The sequence below is a fragment of the Camellia sinensis genome, chromosome 15 (genome assembly GCF_055761805.1).
Source record: "Camellia sinensis isolate YWXY chromosome 15, ASM5576180v1, whole genome shotgun sequence".
Classification (NCBI taxonomy): domain Eukaryota; kingdom Viridiplantae; phylum Streptophyta; class Magnoliopsida; order Ericales; family Theaceae; genus Camellia; species Camellia sinensis.
In genome coordinates, this window is record NC_138975.1 from 48,224,881 (window position 1) to 48,244,862 (window position 19,982).

At 35.7% G+C, this 19,982-nt stretch overlaps 1 protein-coding gene across 1 annotated transcript; it reads right to left on the bottom strand.

Moving 5' to 3' along the window:
* Positions 1-5,236: 5,236 nt before the first annotated feature.
* Positions 5,237-18,177, bottom strand: LOC114262223 (chaperone protein ClpD, chloroplastic-like). The gene is made up of 12 exons (XM_028202571.2): positions 16,022-18,177; positions 14,611-14,771; positions 14,276-14,505; positions 14,030-14,138; positions 13,822-13,952; positions 10,503-10,604; positions 10,129-10,410; positions 9,686-9,786; positions 8,893-9,187; positions 7,176-7,409; positions 6,770-7,003; positions 5,237-5,734 (listed from the first exon to the last, which is right to left on the bottom strand). The coding sequence occupies exons 1-12, from the start codon at positions 16,705-16,707 to the stop codon at positions 5,420-5,422; spliced, it is 2,880 nt and encodes a 959-aa protein (XP_028058372.2). The 5' UTR covers positions 16,708-18,177; the 3' UTR covers positions 5,237-5,419.
* Positions 18,178-19,982: the final 1,805 nt, after the last annotated feature.

Genomic DNA, 19,982 nt, shown 5'->3' on the forward strand with positions numbered 1-19,982 from the left:
AATAGTCATGTTCAAGATTTTTCTGAACCAGAAAGTAAGGAATAGGATTCCCCAGATGGGTTTGCTAGCCTTGAAGAATCAGAAGATGGGGATGATGGGTTGCCAAGGACTAAGTACAAAGAGTTCAAATCTGTTTCTGGAAAAAAGAACCCTATTTTTGAGTTAGGAATGATTTTTAAAAGCAGGGCTCAGTTTGCTATAGTTGTCAGGCATCATGCCATCTTCAATGGTAAAGACATTAGGTTTAAAAAGAATGAGGGAGTAGTGTTAGAGCAAATTGTAGAGAAGGATGCCCTTGGACTATTTTTGCATCTCTGAGAAGTGGACACAAGAAAACACTTCAAGCAAAGACATACAATCCCAAGCACACTTGTGGTAGGGTTTAGGTAAGTAGGTTAGTCAATTCTAGTTGGTTGGCAATGGTTTATTTGGATGAATTTAGAATAAATCCAACATGCTCTGTTTCTGAACTCATGGAAAAGGTAAGGAAATATTTTAACATTAAGGTTTCCCCTAGGCAGCTTTACAGAGCAAAGAGGAAGGCTCTAACAAAGCTAAGAGGAAGTGTTACTGAACAATTTGCAAAGTTGTGGGGCTATTGCAAAGAGATTGATAGAACCAACCCATGAAGTAGTGTGTACTTGCACTTTAAACCTGATGAGGATGGAAACCCAACTAATGTATTTCAAAGGTTCTATGTTTGTTGGTATGCACTGAAGAAGGGGTTTATTGAGGGCTGCAGGCCTATAATTGGTGTGAATGGTTGTCATTTAAAAGGTGCTATTGGTGGTCAGTTGCTCACTGCAGTTGGACTGGATGGAAATAACCAAACATATCCTGTGGCTTATGCAATGGTGGAGATTGAAAACACCAACAGCTGGACTTGGTTTTAGTTGATGGCTGATCTTGGAATATCCAGTGATCCAAAATGGACCATAATCTCTGATAAGCAAAAGGTAAGCAAAATGGACCATAATCTCTAATCTATTTGTGGCTTATGTTGTTTTTGTTTGTTTGACATGTGTATTTGGATGATTGCAGGGTTTGGAGAGAGCAATTGCTGATTTGCTTCCAGCAGTTGAACATAGGCATTGTATAAGACATTTACACAACAATTTCAAGAAAGATGGGTTTGGAGGTCAAAACTTGAAGGATAGGTTATGGAATTTAGCTAGAGCAACTTATGTGGACAGGTTCAATGTTGAAATGCAAGAGTTGAAGATGGAGAACAAATTGGCATATGAATGGTTGGCTACCAAAGATCCAGTCCATTGGACCATATCCCACTTTGGTACCGGTGCAAAATGTGACATTCTGTTAAACAACCTATGTGAGTCTTTCAATGCTTCCATTGTATTTTCTAGGGACAAGCCAATTTTGACTTGTTTTAAGAGAATTAGAATGTATTTGATGGAAAGGTTAGTTAAGAGAAGAGAGTATGCACAAAAGTGGCAAAATAACATTAGCCCTAAGATACACAAGGTGTTAGAGAAAAATAAGACAAATGCAGCTGCATACATTCCAGCATTGGCAGAAGATAAAAAATTTGAAGTAAGAGGAATGCATGGTGATCAGTTTATAATGGACCTTAAGTAGGAGACATGTTCCTGTAGAAGATGGGATTTGACAGGAATCCCTTGTGCACATGCAATATCTGTCATTTGGACATCAATGGAACAACCTGAGGAATATGTCCATTATTGTTACAAAAAAGATACATTTATGAAGGCTTGTACACACATTGATGTGCCCAATGAACGATGCTGAGATATGGGTGCAATCAGGGAAAGAACTAGTGCTTCCCCCAGAATACCTTAAGCAGCTTGGAAGGCCAAGGAATGCAAGAAGTAGGGAACCAGATGAGGGACCTAAAGGTCAAAAGCCCTACAAAGCTAAGGAGATTTAAAAAGAATTTGAGTTACAGAATATGTGGACAGAAGGGCCACAACACCAAGACTTATAAATTAGAGCTTCAACCCTCTATAAATAAAGCCCATAACATTTGTTTGTTTTCATTCACTTGGTGATCATTAACTATGACACATCTTGTGCTTTGCAGCAGGATAATACAACAACAGGTGAAAGTGATGTTGGAACTTTTGCAAGTCAAGGGCCAATGCCAAGGAGGCCACCACCTACTGTTGCTGCCAATTTTGCAAGTCAAGGGCCAATGCTAAGGAGGCTACCACCTACTGCTGTAATTTTTGCAAGTTAACCTCCAATGCACCACCACCTGCTGCTACAACTTTTGCAAGTTAAACTCCAATGCCTATAAGACCAACACCACCTGCTGCTGCGACCTCTATCACTCAAGCCTCAAGACTGAAAAGGGCAGCACCAACCAAGGAAGGCACATCCAAGAAGAGAGGGTGAACACAGTAGTAGAAATATAGGATTGCTTTTTGTGTTTGTAATGACAATGAACTTCACGTCAATTATTTAGTAATGTAGGATTGTTTTTTGTGTTTGTAATGACAATGAACTTAAAACTTTTATGAATGGAAATGATGATGATGTTTATCTTTAAATGGGGGAAGGGCGAGCTGAACTGTTATTCTGTTTTTGTGTGTGTGTGTGTGTGTGTGTGTGTTTTTTTTTGTTGTTGGTAAACACAATCAACCATTATAAAAGATTTGGGCACACAATTTTCCATACAAAACCTTCCATTCATTACATATCCAATAACTTACATAGCAAATATAATACATAGGAAACCTAGAGTATCTTTTACAGCAACAATACCAAGATGATAAGCCAAGTCATAACCAAACAAACCCAGAGTATCTTCTTCTTCCTTTTCATCTCTGATATTTGCTCCTCCATCTTAGTAATCCTTCGTAGGAGTCCTGGTATAACTTGCTTTAACTGGCCACACATAGGTACATCAAACCACTAGAAAAATCCATATTCTCTCCCATTGAGCCCATATTCGTCGCAGCATAAGAATCATCTTCCCAGGTTCAAGTTTGTCCAAGATGTCTTCATCACAGTAGCTCTGCCACATGAGCAATGCATTGCATCCATCCAGTACATTGTTCTTCCTCTTTCTACTCTCCTTCCTCTTTCTCTTCTTTGTCTTCATGATGCTCTATTTTTTTTTCCCATACACAGCCATGTATATATATGTGGGTATCTATTAGAGGACTAGCGGGAACATTCCCTCCAGTTTTATTTGTGTGTAAAATGTCTCTTTTTCCCTCCACTAACGCTATTCCGTTAATGATTTGGACGACAGACATAAATTGGATTTGAAAGACACAAATTATTAAAGTTTAGGGACTAAAGAAACACAAGCAATAGTTAAGGGACCAAATAGAAAAGGCGCGTATAGTTTAGGGGGTAAAAGTGTAATTTACCCTTTATTATATATAATTCACACTTCTGATATAAAATCAAACCCTAATATAACAATAAATTACGTGACAGTTATCGTGATATTTTCTGTCTAATTTTGAACATAAGTTAGTTTTAGGAGTAAATTGAAAAAAATTTGAAACATAAGGAGCTAAAGTGGAAAAAAATAAACTTAAAGACCAAAATGAAAATTTGATCAAACATAAAGGGGGCAAAATGTAATTTGCCCCAAATTTTGAGAATAAAGAAAGAATGATTCTACTTTCACAACTAGCTTATCTCATTACACCCTTCATATGAGATTTTATTTATTTATTTATTTATAATTTTACCCATGTGTGAAATTACTTTGAAGGATAAAATATTAAAATAAAACATATTTTCTTATTTCCTTACACCCATTACTCTTCAATCCCTACTGCTCTTCTTCCCTTCTCAATTTTTTTCTCTACTACATATCTCTTTTCAAAAAGTGAGAATCATAGTGTTTTGATCATAGAATAAAGTAATAGATGAAAAACAGTAGTGAAGAACTATAAAAAGAGGTAAAATTGTCAGTTTTTTTTATTTGTTTGGTAAGTATTCGTTTCATTTTTTGAGAGAACTTTTCGACTTTTGTTTGGTGTGTCAAAATTGAACAAAATAAAATAATCTGAAATCAAATTGCCGAACAAAAAATATATGTCTGGTAACTTCCTGTCAAATAAAAGATACATTTCAGGTAACCCAAGGTCTAACGTTTTTAATTTGTTCAGTTACTAACTACCGTGCATTTCCAGTTTCATTTTATATATATATTTTTTGTTTTTTTGCTTTGAAGGATTATGCTTCTATTCATTGCAACAGTGCAAGTACAATCATCCAGCTGCTAAACATCTTGAAGGGCACTCATTTGCTAGTAGATTATCTGAGGAGAAGACATTTTTATTAGTTGATATGTCAAAGAGTATGGTGCGATCAAAAGAGATATTGATTACATTGAAACAAAGGAACGCATTTAATGCGATAACAATGAAGACAATCTACAACACACGTAAAGCAACATGTGGCTGGACAAATTTATTTTAGTTCGGCAGCATAGCACTAGAGTAATTTAATTTGTATAGCAATGTTACTAAACAGACATTTCACAAATAAATTCCAACTAATTTCTTATTAAAGTAAAGTACAATCATCCAATCGAACGGTAACAAATGGCTAGAAAAAATTGATTTGTCTGGTAACACGACACTAGAGTAATTCAAAATCTTTAACATTGTATTACCAAAAGCTATCGGTGTAAAGAGACAAAACTGAAATGGTTTTGAAGAATTTTAGTTTATGGTTAGTTTGGGTAGTATAATAGGTGTAATGAGAATTACATTTTTTTTTTCCCAGTAATATAATGAGATGAAAAGTATAAAGAAGTAAACTAGTGGTGCAAGTAAGATTACTCTAAAGAAAAGTTATAAACAACTTCAGAAGCCACCATTAAAACGAGCCACCCTTAAAAAGTGCAAATTAATGGGTATAAATCTTGTGCTGAATTTTACTGCACAATTTATCCCACTATCCAAACATTCAGGTCAAGTTTGGGAAGTTGAAAATAATCCATCTTTTTATCTTTTTTCCATCACATCACCTCTCTACTTTTCTGCACATCTTTTCGTAAAAAGATAAAAAATACACATATTTAGATCATCCCAAACAACCCCTCAATTTGCCGGCTTATTTTGCTACTCAAAATTCCTTCAGCACTGAACTACTGTCAGCATTTCTTTCACAATTTTTTTTCAAATAAATCTCCACAACAGTTGTATCTATTTTACCACTACACTTTTATTATTTTTTGGACAACTCGGTTATATAAATTGACTCATTTTGCAACAAAAAGAACTGCAAGTTGTCATCAATGAAAAGGAATACCTATTGCGATTTATGGACCAAAACGGTTTTTATGGTCCAAAGAATAATTCTGCATCTCGTCATTTTCCCTCCTTATCTATACACGAATGAGTGTATCGCCTACACTATACATAAACAAAATTTAGTTTGATAAAGTTACACCAAGAATTGATATGATGCTCTATAAGGAGGATGTTGTATCAGTCAAGTAAATATTCTTTCTTGAACGGTGATTAGTGATGACTGGGTTTCCTGAATCGTTCAAGTCGATGATGGCAGTGTCACCGGGCTTGCAATCTCCAGAAAGAATTGCTTCACTCAAAAGATTTTCAATTATGTGAGTAACTGCCCTTCTCAGAGGCCGGGCACCATAACTAGTGTCGAAACCTTGTTGGCATACGAGGTCCATTACTGCTTCAGAGATCTCCAGATTAATTCCCAGAGATAAAAGCCTTCCTCTCACCTCTAGCATCATTATATTTAATATTTCAAGCATCTGCAATGAATGAAGAAGGCAAGTGATTACTTTAGAGAGCCAAAAATCATAAAAAGTAACAGCCTAGGTTTGATTAAAAGAAGTTTTCATGGTCCTTGGTAATCTCAGATTCATATAGAAAACTCAAGTACATAAAATTTACTAAATTCTTGTACCGACGAAAAAGTTATTTACATTTGTTTAGAAAAAAAAATATTCATTCATTCCTCCTCACCCCCTCCACAACATCACCCACCGCTCATCACCGCCACCGGCCACTATTGCCGTTGACCTCCTCCAACAAACCGCTAGCCATCACCTCCCATGACCAATAACCACGTACGACGACCACCAACCACCTCTCACTGATAGCAACCATCTTCGGCGGCCAACAACCACCTTCCCCCACCACTCCCGCCGGTCACCCCGTGCTATGGTATATATGATTAATACCTAACTCCAAGACCTAACCAAACAATCACGCACACAACGAATCTAGAATGGAGAAATAGAAGAACTAGAAAAAACAAACTCACAAAGCAACACAAGAGATTTACGTTATTCACCCAAATCACGGCTACGTTCATAGTCATTGCGGATTTACCAAGATCAATATGAAAGGAGTTACAAGAGCTTCTTACACTGAATTTCACAAACTCTCTCGCTCACTGTCACTATTGTGCACCTCTCTCTAAGATCACAAAACTAATGAATAATCTCACAAACTCTCTCTCTACAATGATCTATCTCACTCTTGTATCCCCGCCAATAACAACCCCTTTCACATATTTCAAAATAAGTTTTCAAAATCCCTTCTTAACAAAAATAAACGTATACATGTTTAATACTTTTTGTAAGCAAACAATAGTAAATTGTAAACGTTACCAAAAATGGTACCTAAGAATTCATATTTTGCCCGGCTGTAAAATAAGTTTCCTAGTTGATAAATTCTATTATTGGCAAAACCTTGATCCTGAGACTTTTTGGACTGGGCGAAAGACTTCAAACTATCAACAAGAGAACTGATACTGACAAACAATCGTTCAGGAGACATACCTGAGTCTTCTCCAAGGGACGGAATACAACTACTTCATCTATCCTGTTCAGCAACTCTGGTCGGAAGTATGCCTTAAGTTCTTCCATTAACAGTGCTTTCAATCCAGCATATGAGGTCGACTCGTCATCCCCAATCAAGAAACCAATGGAGTTGTGCCTACCCTTTGCAATGGCAGTTGAACCCACATTAGATGTCATCACCACCAATGCATTCTTAAATGATACTCTTCGACCCTGTCAAACACTCTTATCGAATCAGGGATTTTGCTCATTATTTCAAAGAAAAAAAAAAATCAAACTTGATTATTGAAAGTTTCTCTCCTTTCCAAAATTAAAACTTCTTTTTCCTAGCTCAGGTGAACCCTTTCAGCAAATATGCATGATATGTAAAACAAACAGAACAAACCTGAGAATCAGTCAGGTGACCATCTTCAAATATTTGGAGGAGAATATTAAATATATCTGGATGGGCTTTTTCTATTTCATCAAGCAATACCACGGTGAAAGGTCGCTTTCTGATAGCTTCTGTAAGAGTGCCTCCTTCCCCATAGCCTACATAACCAGGGGGTGAGCCTATTAACTTGCTCACAGTATGCCGCTCCATATATTCACTCATGTCCAATCTCAGCATGGCAGCCTCCTGCCGGAAAAAATATATATATATATAAACAGATAACTTAGTAAGAGTTTTATATAGAACTAACAGGAATGCCGCGTTAAGAAATTTAGTGAAACACAGTTATGAGGTGGCGTGAACCAATATGGTATCAACTGGTTCCTGTTTTTTATGGGAATTCAGATCCTTGCAGGCTGAGCAGGGCCGGCCTTACCCTTAGGCAATTGAGGCAGTGGCCTTAGGCCCCGTTTGCCTTGAAGGCACCATAATTTATTTATTTATTTGTGTGTGTGTGCCCGCAATTAAGATGATAATAATGAAATTATACCGAAGGCCCATTTAAACTACATTTATTTTTCTTCACCTATTTTGTGTGTGTGTGTTTTCTCTTCTCCTCCTCATAAGGGGTGTAAGCGATTTAGTTTAGTTTTGTCAGAATTAGAGAAAATTTAGCACCAAACTAAATCCTTCAATTAGTTTTCAATTTTGTAAAAAGTAATGGAATCTCACACCCAAAAAAAAAAAAAAAAAAAAAAGAAAGGAGAATGTGGAGATGCTCTATAAAAGTCTCCCATTTTATGAATTAAAAAAGACACATTAGAAAAACTTACACAAGATTAATTAGTAGTTTTGCATCACAAAAAAATTTTTAAAAAATTAAAAAACTCAAATCAAACAAAATGTAATATTAAAAAATATATATTATTTACATTTAAGGAATAAAATGCCTCAATTTAAAATTTTGCCTTAGGCCCCCAAAGGGTTGGGCCGCCCCTGAGGCTGAGAAAACTCACTAAATTGATGTTTGAAGGATTTCTCTTGATTTAAATTTTACTATGTCATTTTATCCATTATTCTTTTGTAGTACATTCAGTTAAACTTGAGACATTGTTGTAATTTCAATTTTATTACATGAAGTTTTGTCCTCAATTGGTTTAGCTTTGTTGATCCATCAAAAAAAAAAACAAAAAAAAGAAAAAGAAAAAGAAAAAAAGGAGGTTTAAAGAAAATACATTGAGCTCCACAAGTTTGGCATAATTACACTAGGCTCCCTTAAGATTTCAAATCACATAAAACTTAGCCCATCTTCATTAGTAATTCGTAAGTCGTATAGAGGGAGAATTGATATTATACTTTTTTATATTGAAATTATATTTTAGCCTTATTTATCCTTGCCTCTACAAATCAACTGACTAGTTTCAGTAAATCAAACTAAATAACCTGTTGGGTGTATTTAAAAAGTATGGTGAACAAGTAAATATTAAATAAGAGATAATTTTAAAAATGACCAAAAAACAGATGTGTAATACATTAACTCATTAGAGTTTTGTCCTCATGTGATTCAAAACTTCAGTCAGACTTCAAGTTAAATTGACATGTTAACAGAATAAAGAGAATTCATATTGTTTTGCTCTCAAACATCCAATAACACTAAAATATTTATTGTGGATAGCATTTTTTTAGATGAATTAAATTGTAAGAAAATGGTATATGCATAAAGTCTTACTGAACCAAAATAGCACTCTGCCAAAGCTTTTGTCAATTCGGTTTTGCCAACCCCAGTGGGGCCACAGAACAGCATTGCAGCAATTGGCCTCGTGGGGTCATTCAGGCCAACCCGGGATCTCTTAACAACTCGACAAATTGATGCAACTGCTTCATCTTGACCAACAATCCGTTTCTTAAGCAGCTCATCAAGGCCCACCAGAAGCATTCTTTCATCAGCAGTGAGCTGGTGAACTGGAATCCCTGACCAAAGTGAAGCAACTGCTGCTATATCACCAGGTCCAACCACAACAGGTCTGGAAAGAAGATAAAGTGAGAAATTAACTTCAAAATTAAGGCAAAGCAACTAAACCTTACACTCCGTTTGGATTGGGGTGATAAAAGTAAAGAAATGGTTGTGGTCTCTCGTCTTGCTGAGAAAAGAAAAGAAATGATTGTGTTTTCTCACCATCATGTTTGGATGTGTAAGAAAACAAAGTATGTGATATAGAGATATGGGTGAGACTTTTTTTTTCTTCCTTTGCAATTTAATGAGCAATCTTGGTATTATAAAAAAGTATACAACCAATTAGCTTGTTTCTCACCAAATCTCACCTCTTTTGGTGAGAAATTAAACCTATAAGATAAGAGAGTTCTTTTTCTCACAATTTCTCACCTAACTTAACTTATTAACCAAACATGAGAAAGAGTTCTCTTTCAGTTCATTTCTTATCATTTCTCAGCAAATCACATGATCCAAATGGAAAGTTAATGTGTCCATCCTTCATTTACAATTCAAAGAGTGGTAAGCATACTCATCATCATCAGATGTGCCAGGCAAAGAGGTATCTGGAAGTTCGCTATCATCTTCAATGCTAGAAGCACCATCATCTTTAGTCAGTTTACTTGCGAGGACCTGCTCACACAAAAGTATACAGTAGATGATATCAGAAAATCTAAAATATTTGATGATATTAGCACATATCAATTGCCTACCAAAAGCAATAGGCCTATTTGGTGCAAGCTTCCAGCAAGCTGAAAGTTGATAATAAAAAAGTAGAAACTAAAAGCACCTCTGCCGCTACTCTCGATAATCAGCTTACTTAAGTTATTTGCCTCACAAGCTGTAACCAGAAGCCATACCAAACACTCGGGCACAAATTTTCAAAAAAATAAATTTTTTTTAAAAAAAAAAGAAAAAAAAAGCAGTTATAAGCAGAGCTCCATAAACTGCACCAAACAATCCCAATGTCATTACCACTTCATGCATGGCCGAAACGGCTCTGATCTCATGCCAATAATCGTCTGGTGACTTTGAAAGTATACAAGTTTGCTGCTCCTTTCTTCTTTTGAAGGATTCTGCACGAGCTTTACTTCCCGCCTCATCAATGAGATCAATAGCCTTGTCAGGAAGATGCCTATCAGGAATATACCTTGCTGATAGGTGCACAGCAACATTCAAGGCCTCTAATGTGTATTTACATTTGTGATGGGCCTCATATTTTTCACGCAAACCCAATAGTATCCTAATTGAGTCCTCCTATAAATTATTTTCACACAGTCAATATAAAAATTGGTAACACAACAAATCTGATATAGACACATTGAGAAGAAATCTTTAAATTACATTACCTGACTGGGTTCATTAATCAACACAGGCTGGAATCTTCGTGCTAATGCTTTGTCCTTTTCAAAATGCGTCCTGTATTCATCCATGGTTGTAGATGCAATACACTGCAAAGAGAGGAATTGTAGTTAATTTTAAATATTAGACATGAACATTACACACATGAAAAGAAATTGGGTGTAAAAATAGAGCTTATTTTCCAAAATTACAACCACTTTAACAAGATATGAACATATAGACCACCAATTAAGATAAGAAGCAGATTGAGGAGAAGCAATAAAATGCCAATGGCGTAACTCAGGCAGTTGATCAATCCGGTAACAAAATGCACCAGCTATTAGAGCTGCTACTTTCGTCAATGGTCAATCTGAAACCTAACAAAACTAACTGAGGTAGAGGTATCGAAAAATAGAAATGAGAAATAAGAAAATAACTAAATGAGGTAGAGAAATCAAAAGGGAAATGAGAATAAGGAAAAGGAATTGGTGATAAAGGTTTGACTAATAAAACATTCAGGGAATAATAAGAAATTCTTCAGAAGACAGTGAAAATTGGGAAATGCATAATTGCCATGCCCACTTAAAAGTTGATGGGAAATACTTGATTGAAATAACAATCACTCAAGAAACTTGAAAGTTTTAAGGAGAAATACTTGAATGTTCCAAGGAGAAATTCTTAAGAGGACCTATTTCAAATGTGGATTGCGCTTGTAGTACTAGTAAGGTAGGACGATTGAGTTCTTTAGTGGAATTGGCAGAGAATATCAGATTGAGATATGACATTTAGTGCAGGGACTTGCCTTTGAAGGTGGAAACGAGGATGCCGGAACTGTAGAGGATAGATGTGAACAAGGAAGCATCTTTCTGAGTAATGTTAGCTTTTGGCAGATTGCAGTTGCGCAGGCTCTCTGCTGCAGGTCCTCTTTGGAGTTTGAAGATGTACAGAGCAAGTATTTTGGGTGTTGTGTGACAAGACAAGGTGCAGGGTGAAAAGGAATGGAAGTTTATTCAGAAACTATAATGCATTATGCAGTGCAAATAATCCATCCTTGGAAGCAATTTGGCACAGAGCTTGGCTTGAAACTGAAAACAGTTTGAGATGCCATTATGACCAGAGAAGACTTTAGATGCAGTAGAAGATCATGATAAATTGGTGCTCCCATGAGCAAAGGGCAGGGAAAAGCATAAGCTATTTTCCTTTGCTTACCAACCATGTCAGAAAGTTGTGGAGTCTTCTATGAAGTTGGACCATCATAGCCAAGGGTTGTGTTTGGAGGAAGGCTTTGGAAGCCCCACCATTGTGCCTGGCATGGTGAGTTTAGAGGTAGAATACAGGAATAGGAGGGCATTTAAGGGAATGGAGCTCTAATCCTTAAGGTGAACAGATTTCTCTTGAGCACTTTGTATTTTTGGATCACTGAGCTTTCCAAATGCAAATTCTTTTAGAATCATCCGTGGAATTTCTGGGTGATTTATTTGTTTCAGTAAATGGTAAGGTGGTTTGGTCTTGTATATTTCGCGTTTACTATGGTTGCACCCCCACCCCCTTAAGGAATTTCTTTACTAAAAAAGAAAAGGAAGATCCACATAATACCGATTAATTATTCAAAGATTGGAGTTGCAGTTCAGTCATCCCTTCCGAGCAACCTCCTTATCATCAGTCTGGTCTTGAATAGCGGCCAATTCCTAACCCATTTTGGTCCATGATAGCGATTTAGATCTGGCTCGGCCCTGTCTCGCTGTGCACCCTTGGCTCGGCCCAAGATCTAAGTTCATTGTCCAACATGGCTCATCATTTCAGGCGAACTAGCCCGTTTGCACGGCCCAAGATAGAGGCCCGTGCAAGTTTAGCTCGGTCCATTGTTCGGCACAAATTCCCCTCTCATCTATCAACACATCAACATATGTACTCAACAGCCGAGGCAAAATAAATGAATAAAATATCTACCTAACAACCAAACATTGATCTTGTTATAAATAATTCCTCACATAATTGTCAAACTTTTGGTAGCATTTGGTAGAGTTTTAGAATTATGATTTGAGAAAAGAGTTGTATTTTAAGTTAGTGAGTTTTGGAATTATGATTTGAGTATGAAAAATTTGTTTGGTTATGAGTTTTGAAAAGAGTTTTGAATTAAGTTTGGAATTTTTGATGTGGCATATGATATTTGATTCAAAAACTTACAACTCATAATCAAATACACAACCCAAAATTCTATTCAAAGCTCATAAAAGATTTTAAAAAAATTTCAAAAATATTTTTTATTTAAAATATAAAAATAACAGGTGCCAAAAAAAAAAAAACAAACAAACACTGTTCCGGTCAACTGGCCGGACGTCTGGGGGGACATTCGGGAGGATGACCGGGTAGACATGTTTTCAAAAGTGGGTGTAGAATCAATTTTTAAAAATTCTAACCAAACACAACACTCAAACTAAGGTGTGGAATTATGATTCCAAAACTTCACCAAACACAGCCTTTATTTTCCTTCCTAGTTTTCGTCAATCTGCCACGAGTGTTTCTCCATACGTTTGTTAATTGAACTCTTGCTTTGTCAATGTGAACACTACGTGTAGAATCAACTCAAATCCAATAGTCAACAAAATTGCTTCCTCATTCAGATGAAATAAGTCTTACAGTTTCAACAAATCAATAACATGTTCTTCATCTTCCCTCTTTTCTCTCTCTATCTCTTGCTCCTCCATCTTCCCTCTTCTCTCTCTATCCCTCTTCCCCCATTTTCAGCTTTTTTTTTTTGCGTATTTTTTTCAAAAGAAGCAGTTCGAAACTGTTACGTAACGGTGCGTAACAGGCCGTTACGACTGTTACGGCACCTTTATGACGACTACGGCAGCCGCTACGGCCGACACACATGTGAATCTCAATCACACTGCAAAAGCGGCCGTAACGGGTGGCGATAACCACCACAACCATTACGTAACGGCGTTGCGTAACGGTTGCGGCCGCTTTTTAAAACCTTGAGCATGACCCTAACCTCATAGGTGAGGATACACCCCTGTTTTCAGCAAGGATCAACACATGGGGTGCACCAACTAAGCATTAGTTTTCACCATCTACTGCTATTACATGCAAAAAGTGGTATTTTCATGTCCTAAGTATTAACTGTAGAATTTAACTTATCCATATATCCTTTATCTAACTTTCATTCAGCAAGACAAAAGAGACTTGAGCCCCTGACATCAAGGTTGAGAGACTGGACGACTACCACTTACATCTTGGTTGAGAATTTACCATTCCTTGTGCATTAATTTTGTCATAAGCAATCATAGAAGAGTGAAGCATGATTATATCAGAGATCATCACCTGTACTTCACCCCTCCCAAGGGATGGCTTCAGTAGATTTGCAATGTCAAGACCTGACCCTTTGTTTCCTCGTCCAACCGTACCCGAACCAATTAGCGTATGGACTTCATCAATAAAAAGAATGACATTGCCTGCATTGCCATCAAATCATGCTGAGCCATGAAGTAAAATTTCAGATCCTAAACATAAATTCGGAAAATGTGTTTACCTGACTTCTTTACATCGTTAATTAATGTAGTAACACGTCCCTCTAATTCTCCCCTCTCCTTTGCGCCTGCGATTAATAGACCAATATCCAAGGACATGATGCGCTTTGTCTGTGCATAAAACAAAAAATCTAATCAAATGGTTATACATAATGGTCTTAAGAGAGGAAGTAAATGCATATGAATGAACTCGAGAGTTACAAGTGCAAAAGTAACATCAATCATTTAGGAAGGAGGAGAAAACACACCAACAAAAAAGCAGGAACGTTCGCCTGAGCAATACTAATTGCCAACCCTTCAGCAATGGCTGTTTTACCAACTCCAGCCTCCCCAAGAAGAATAGGATTATTTTTGGTCCTTCGGCAAAGTATCTCAATGATTCTCTGAACTTCGGTGTCTCGGCCAATCACAGGATCAATGAGTCCATCACCAGCACGAGCAGTGAGATCCACACAGAATTGATCCAAAGCACTTTTATCTGGCATAATAAGTAGTAATGTCTAAGCATTCCCCACATATTGTTTTACTTGGAAAATCAATAAAGAAACCAAAAACAGAAAGACGATAAATTTTGAACTTTTACCTCTTGTTATCTCAGAGGATCTGATAGCAGTGGATTTTGAAGGAAATGATTTATCACGTGTCCCTTTTGGTGCAGCCGGTAATTCTCTACCATCTTTGGCAACCTCTCCTTGAAGTCTGGACACTGCTACAGTTGCCAAGTGATCTACATTTGCCCCTAATCTGAAATCATATCAGTCTCGACACATAAATGGCAAATTAACAAAAACACATTTCATACTAGACCTGATGCATTTCTTCAGGATCATGAATGATGTAAGAAATTTTGAACACAAAGGTTGCCATGCTAAGCATGACATATTTATTCCTCTATACTAACAATCATCATTGATAAAGAAAAAGTGATGGCAAAGAACTCCAAATTATGTATCAGTGAGATTCTATATTCTGCACTAATCCTGAAGTTATGCTTTGTCTTCTTTCTACGTGTTAGCCATCAAATCTCTTTCATTTCATCTTTCCCAATGATGATACCAAACCAAACCAAGCCTTAAGTCCCATCCTTTCCCAATGATGATACAATAAATATATTGATATGTTCATAAGAAATGGCCCTATCTTCAAGTGGAGGACCATTGCAAGTCTCCTTGCATGCATTCAGAAATGACACATGTATCAAGCAACAAAAAATAGAATAAAATAAAAGTAAAGGTTATCACCCAGTGTTGGTCCTACCGAATGCAAGGTGCTGCAAGGGTTTACTGCAGACAGACCTAAAGTTTAGAATGTTTTGCACACTGTGGCAGTTCTGAGACTCAAACAAACTATTAAAAATGTCCATTAGCCAGCACCTACAATTCTAAGCTTCAGCAACTACCTTTGTATAAAAATTACAATTTACCATTGAAGAATATATTGGCTATTTGACTCCATGCCAGGCATGCCTGTCAGCATGTACCAGAGGTTATAGAGTAGAGCAAACCATTTACACTATTTAAGATGCACAATCTAGTTGCCCAAACTAGTGAATATAAACAAATTATATCCCCAGCTAAAACATAATTAAGTGCATCAATACGCTTTAATCTCACTGACCAGTTTTTCCACACCCCAAAAAAATGAGAACTCATTGAATAGAAACTAAAACATTGCTATGGTGCCAAGATTTTGAATATGAATAAGGATGGTTTTTTATGTGTAAAATTTACTGAAAATGAATACAAATGGTAGAAGCCACAAGCACATTCATTATGGGTTAGGATTCTCTACACTAATCTTTCTTGTAATAATCTTGCAATACTAGTTTAAGTAGGTAATTTAAGCTCAAAACACAATCATTCTTGCAATAATCTTGATCATTGCAAGATTATTGTAAGAAAGTATTGTAGAGAATCCTATTCCTTCCTTTACACATAAAAAAAAAAAAAAAAAATACACATATGAATATATTTAGAAAGAAAGCACAAATTTACCTCTTGAGGACACGCCCTGCATTGCCATCATCAACAGTGAAGAGGCCAATAGCAATGTGCTCAGGCGCAATGAAATTATAACCCATTGTCCTAGAATACTCAACTGCAGCCTCAAATACTCGCTTCGCGCCAGTCGAAAATGGCACATCAGTTGCAGAGGTGACCAAAGAAGCCTCAGACTTCACCGAATTCTGATCATTACTTTCTTCATTGTTCCAAATACTACGAACAGCCTCGCGAGAGACATCAATGGTGATCCCAGAACCAAGAAACCCATCAGAGCCACGGCTTTCAGCAATCAAACCCAGCAAAACATGCTGCGTAAACACCATTTCGTTGCCCAAAGATTTGGCTTCTCTTTGGGAAAACATCACTGCCTTAATTGCTCTCTCCGTGAACCTCTCGAATGATGCAAAAATCACCGGCAAAGATCGCTTTTTTCGAGAGGAAGACAGAGAAAGCGTATGAAAGGAGTTGTTGGGTGAGATTGAAATGCCAAAGTAAGTAGAAGAATTACTACTACAACTACTTGTTATAGGCAAGGGGCAATTGGGTTGTGCTGTGGCGAATTTGGCGGAGACAAGGCGGTGACGAGGCCGAGAGAAAGAAGGCGGAACCAAGTCAACCCTCCTCGAGTGAACTGAGAGCGGTGAAGAACATGATGATGATGCTTCCATTGAAAGCATATCAAAATTATGACTAAAACCCAGTAATTCCAATCACTGAGCAACCCAGAATTCAAGAACAAGACGGGCTGAACCAACAAATAGACAGACAAATTTTGGTATATAGATGTATATATATATCTCTGTGTGGGTGAGAGATGTGAGTTATGACTAAAACCCAGTAATTCCAAGAACAGAGCGACCCATAATTCAAGAACAAGATGAGCTGAATCTACAAATACATATACAAATTTTGGTATGTGTATGTATATAGATATCTCTCTGTGTGTGATGTGAAAATTAAGACTAAAACCCAGTAATTCCAAACACAGAGCGACCCAGAATTGAAGAACAAGAAGGGCTGAATCTAAGAATACATATACAAATTATGGTAGTATATGGGATGTAAAGATGTCTGGGTTCTTGGTGGGAATTTAAGGAGGGAGAGTAGAAGAAGGAAGAGAGAGAGAGAGAGAGAGAGAGAGGGGACGAAGGAAGGAATAGAAGAAGGAAAGACGGCACGTCAAAGGCACGTTTTCTTGCGGACAAATGTTACTGTAGCATTTTGTCAAACAGTTGCGATACCAAAATCTAAAATGTACCTATCTTTTTCAGCTTCCAGATTTATTTGTTTTTTTTGTTTTTCTGCAGAGTGACAAAAGTTTGTGAAGCCAACATGTTTGATTAAACATCAAGGGTCTTCCTAGTTGGTAAAAGAGTTTACTTTTCTTTGATCAGGATTTAAAATTTTTATTATTTAAGTGAAAGTTAGATGGTTTAAATGGATCGGTTAATTTTTTTCAATTGACTTAAAAGCGGAGATTTAATCAGTTTGGGATGATTAGTATTTAGGTAAAATTCTATACCGAACTGATAATGTCCGTTTTATTATATTAAAAATCAATACAGATCAAATTTTTTACCAAATCACACCGATTCAAATGGTTCGATTTACTGTGATTTAATCGATTTAAGTACTTTCAAAATAAGTCGTTTCTTAAATTTGTAGTATAATAAATAATTTATATAAAAATATTACATTAGTCATTTGTACATAGTTTTAATCATATTCAATCCAATTATTCATAAAAATACAAACAAAAAAAATTAATAAATACTAATGCTTGACATTTTGACTGAATTATAATTAGAAATAAAATATAATTTAAGAACTAAAGTCTTAACATCAAAATAAAATCAAAACTTAAAACAATAATTTTATTATATGTAAACATTTAAGGTCGGTTTATATGAAAATCGGTGTACAATATGTCAAAATCAGTATCGAACCAAAAATTGAAAAAAATAATTTTTAAAACCAAACAGACCGATTCATATTAAAATACCAACTAAATATGACCAATTCAATTTGATTCAATCGGTTTAATCGATTTTTTTGATTTTTTCTTACCTTCTTACTTATAAGGGTGAATCTTAAGACTCTTACCTTAAGAATATTCTGGGTATTTTAAAAAATAAAAAAATAAAAAAATACATGTTTGAATAAATGAAATGACAATGCGAATAATAATTTTCCACGTGAATGGCGGGGGTGAATTTGACAGGGAATGTGAAGACATAAATAGGCATTCTCTCTCTCTCTCTCTCTCTCTGAAAATAGTAGACCAAGATGTACACGGCACTGTTGCTTTGACTTGGTCCGGTGGAATTAACCTGTCTTAATTAATACTAGACTGTGTTCATCACCCCCTAGCCCATATTAAACTCACCAATAAGTAGGGGTGCCACCCAGTTGAGTTCGGGTTGCATGTCATCCGCTACGCGACTTAATGGAATTTAAATTGAGAAAATTTTATTCTCAACTGATAATTATAGTTTTGAAATTTACCGTGCAGGTTACGCAGATTGATGAGTGTATGCAGACCAGATTGACGAATTAAATAAATTTTAAATTTTCAAAAATAATTCTAATTTTTTACTGAATAAATCTTATTTTATTAATTTTTAACTGAATAATGAGGAGGAGTGAGAGTTCTGTTTTTCTATGAAGTGAAAAGCACCCCTTTTAAATTTTAATACTTTATTTATTAATATGCACATATATTAATATTTATGAAGAATTCTTGATTCTATGTGATTGGGTCGGGTTTGGCAAATTAAAATTTGAATATTTGTAACCCAATTGAAAATCGATTTTTTTGAAATTACTAAACTCGCATCTATCTGCCCGTTGCATCTAACCTGATCATTTGAGATGAGATTGAATCGGGATTGACGAATTAGGTGGGTCGAATATTGATGTTTGCCCAACCTTACCAATTCATGAAGAAAAAAAATAAATAACAAAACAAAATAAATCTTCCTAGTTGTAATAAAACACAATTCTCTTATGAGTAGGATTATCTAATTTTGTGATCGATTTATGTGTTTGTAGATTTTTTGAGAGGAAAATTAAGATTGAGTTTGACAATTATTTTTTTCTAGAATAAAGTTGTCAAAAAAAAAAACCGAAAACGTTTGGTAAATGCTAGAAAAATTAGTATGTTTTTTGTTATCGGGAAAGTTTTTAAGTAAGTTGATGTGTTTTATTACTTGTTTTTATTTTAAAGGTCTGTTTAAAAATTTACTTTTGTTACCTTTTGGAAAATAAAGAAATACAAATTTTTTAAAAATTCATATATATTTTGCAATTACTAAATAAAGATAAATCTTTTTTTTTAAAATTATTTTTATGATTTAGAAATTGATGTGACATATTATTTTTTGTAAGAAATAAGTTGAAGTAGCAAATACAGTTAATTTGCCACATAATTTGAAAGAATCTTTAAGAAGACCTTTCCATTCTTCATTCATGTCGCTGATTCTTCGGCAGAGATTCCACATCAATTGGAGAAATTCTAAAAAATAATAGTATGAATCAAGATTTATCAACTCATAATTTGTTAAGAATGTATTTGTATGATGAAAATTAAATTGATGAAATGTGAAGTTTATGAGTAAAATAAATTTCAACCATTGATTTTTTTTTTTTTGAATAAATTTTGATTATAAGTTTGAATTTGTAGTCTTATTAAAATAATATTATGACAAAACTAAGCTATTAACAATTTAACCTACGGGTGGATAGCATTGTAGTTAAAGTTTGGGGTTTAACCCCCAAGGTCATGAGTTCAATTCCCTCCCCCTTGAGCCAATCTCTTGGACGAAACACAGTTAGTTAGGAGGTTAGACCTCAAGTTGTCTAATTAGCACTTGGTATGGGTTTAATGCTCCCCCGTTGTGCGAGTCCTGATTTAAGCATAGTTTGTCTTGGGAGGTCGGGACAAGTTCCCAGG

Excerpts from the sequence above, each read along its gene's own strand:
- LOC114262223 (XM_028202571.2), bottom strand. The coding sequence starts at position 16,707 with ATGCTTTCAATGGAAGCATCATCATCATGTTCTTCACCGCTCTCAGTT. Across the intron at positions 10,411-10,502 it reads TGATTAATGAACCCAGTCAG|GAGGACTCAATTAGGATACT; the intron begins GTAATGTAATTT and ends AATAATTTATAG. Across the intron at positions 9,188-9,685 it reads GGCACATCTGATGATGATGA|ACCTGTTGTGGTTGGACCTG; the intron begins GTATGCTTACCA and ends TCTTCTTTCCAG.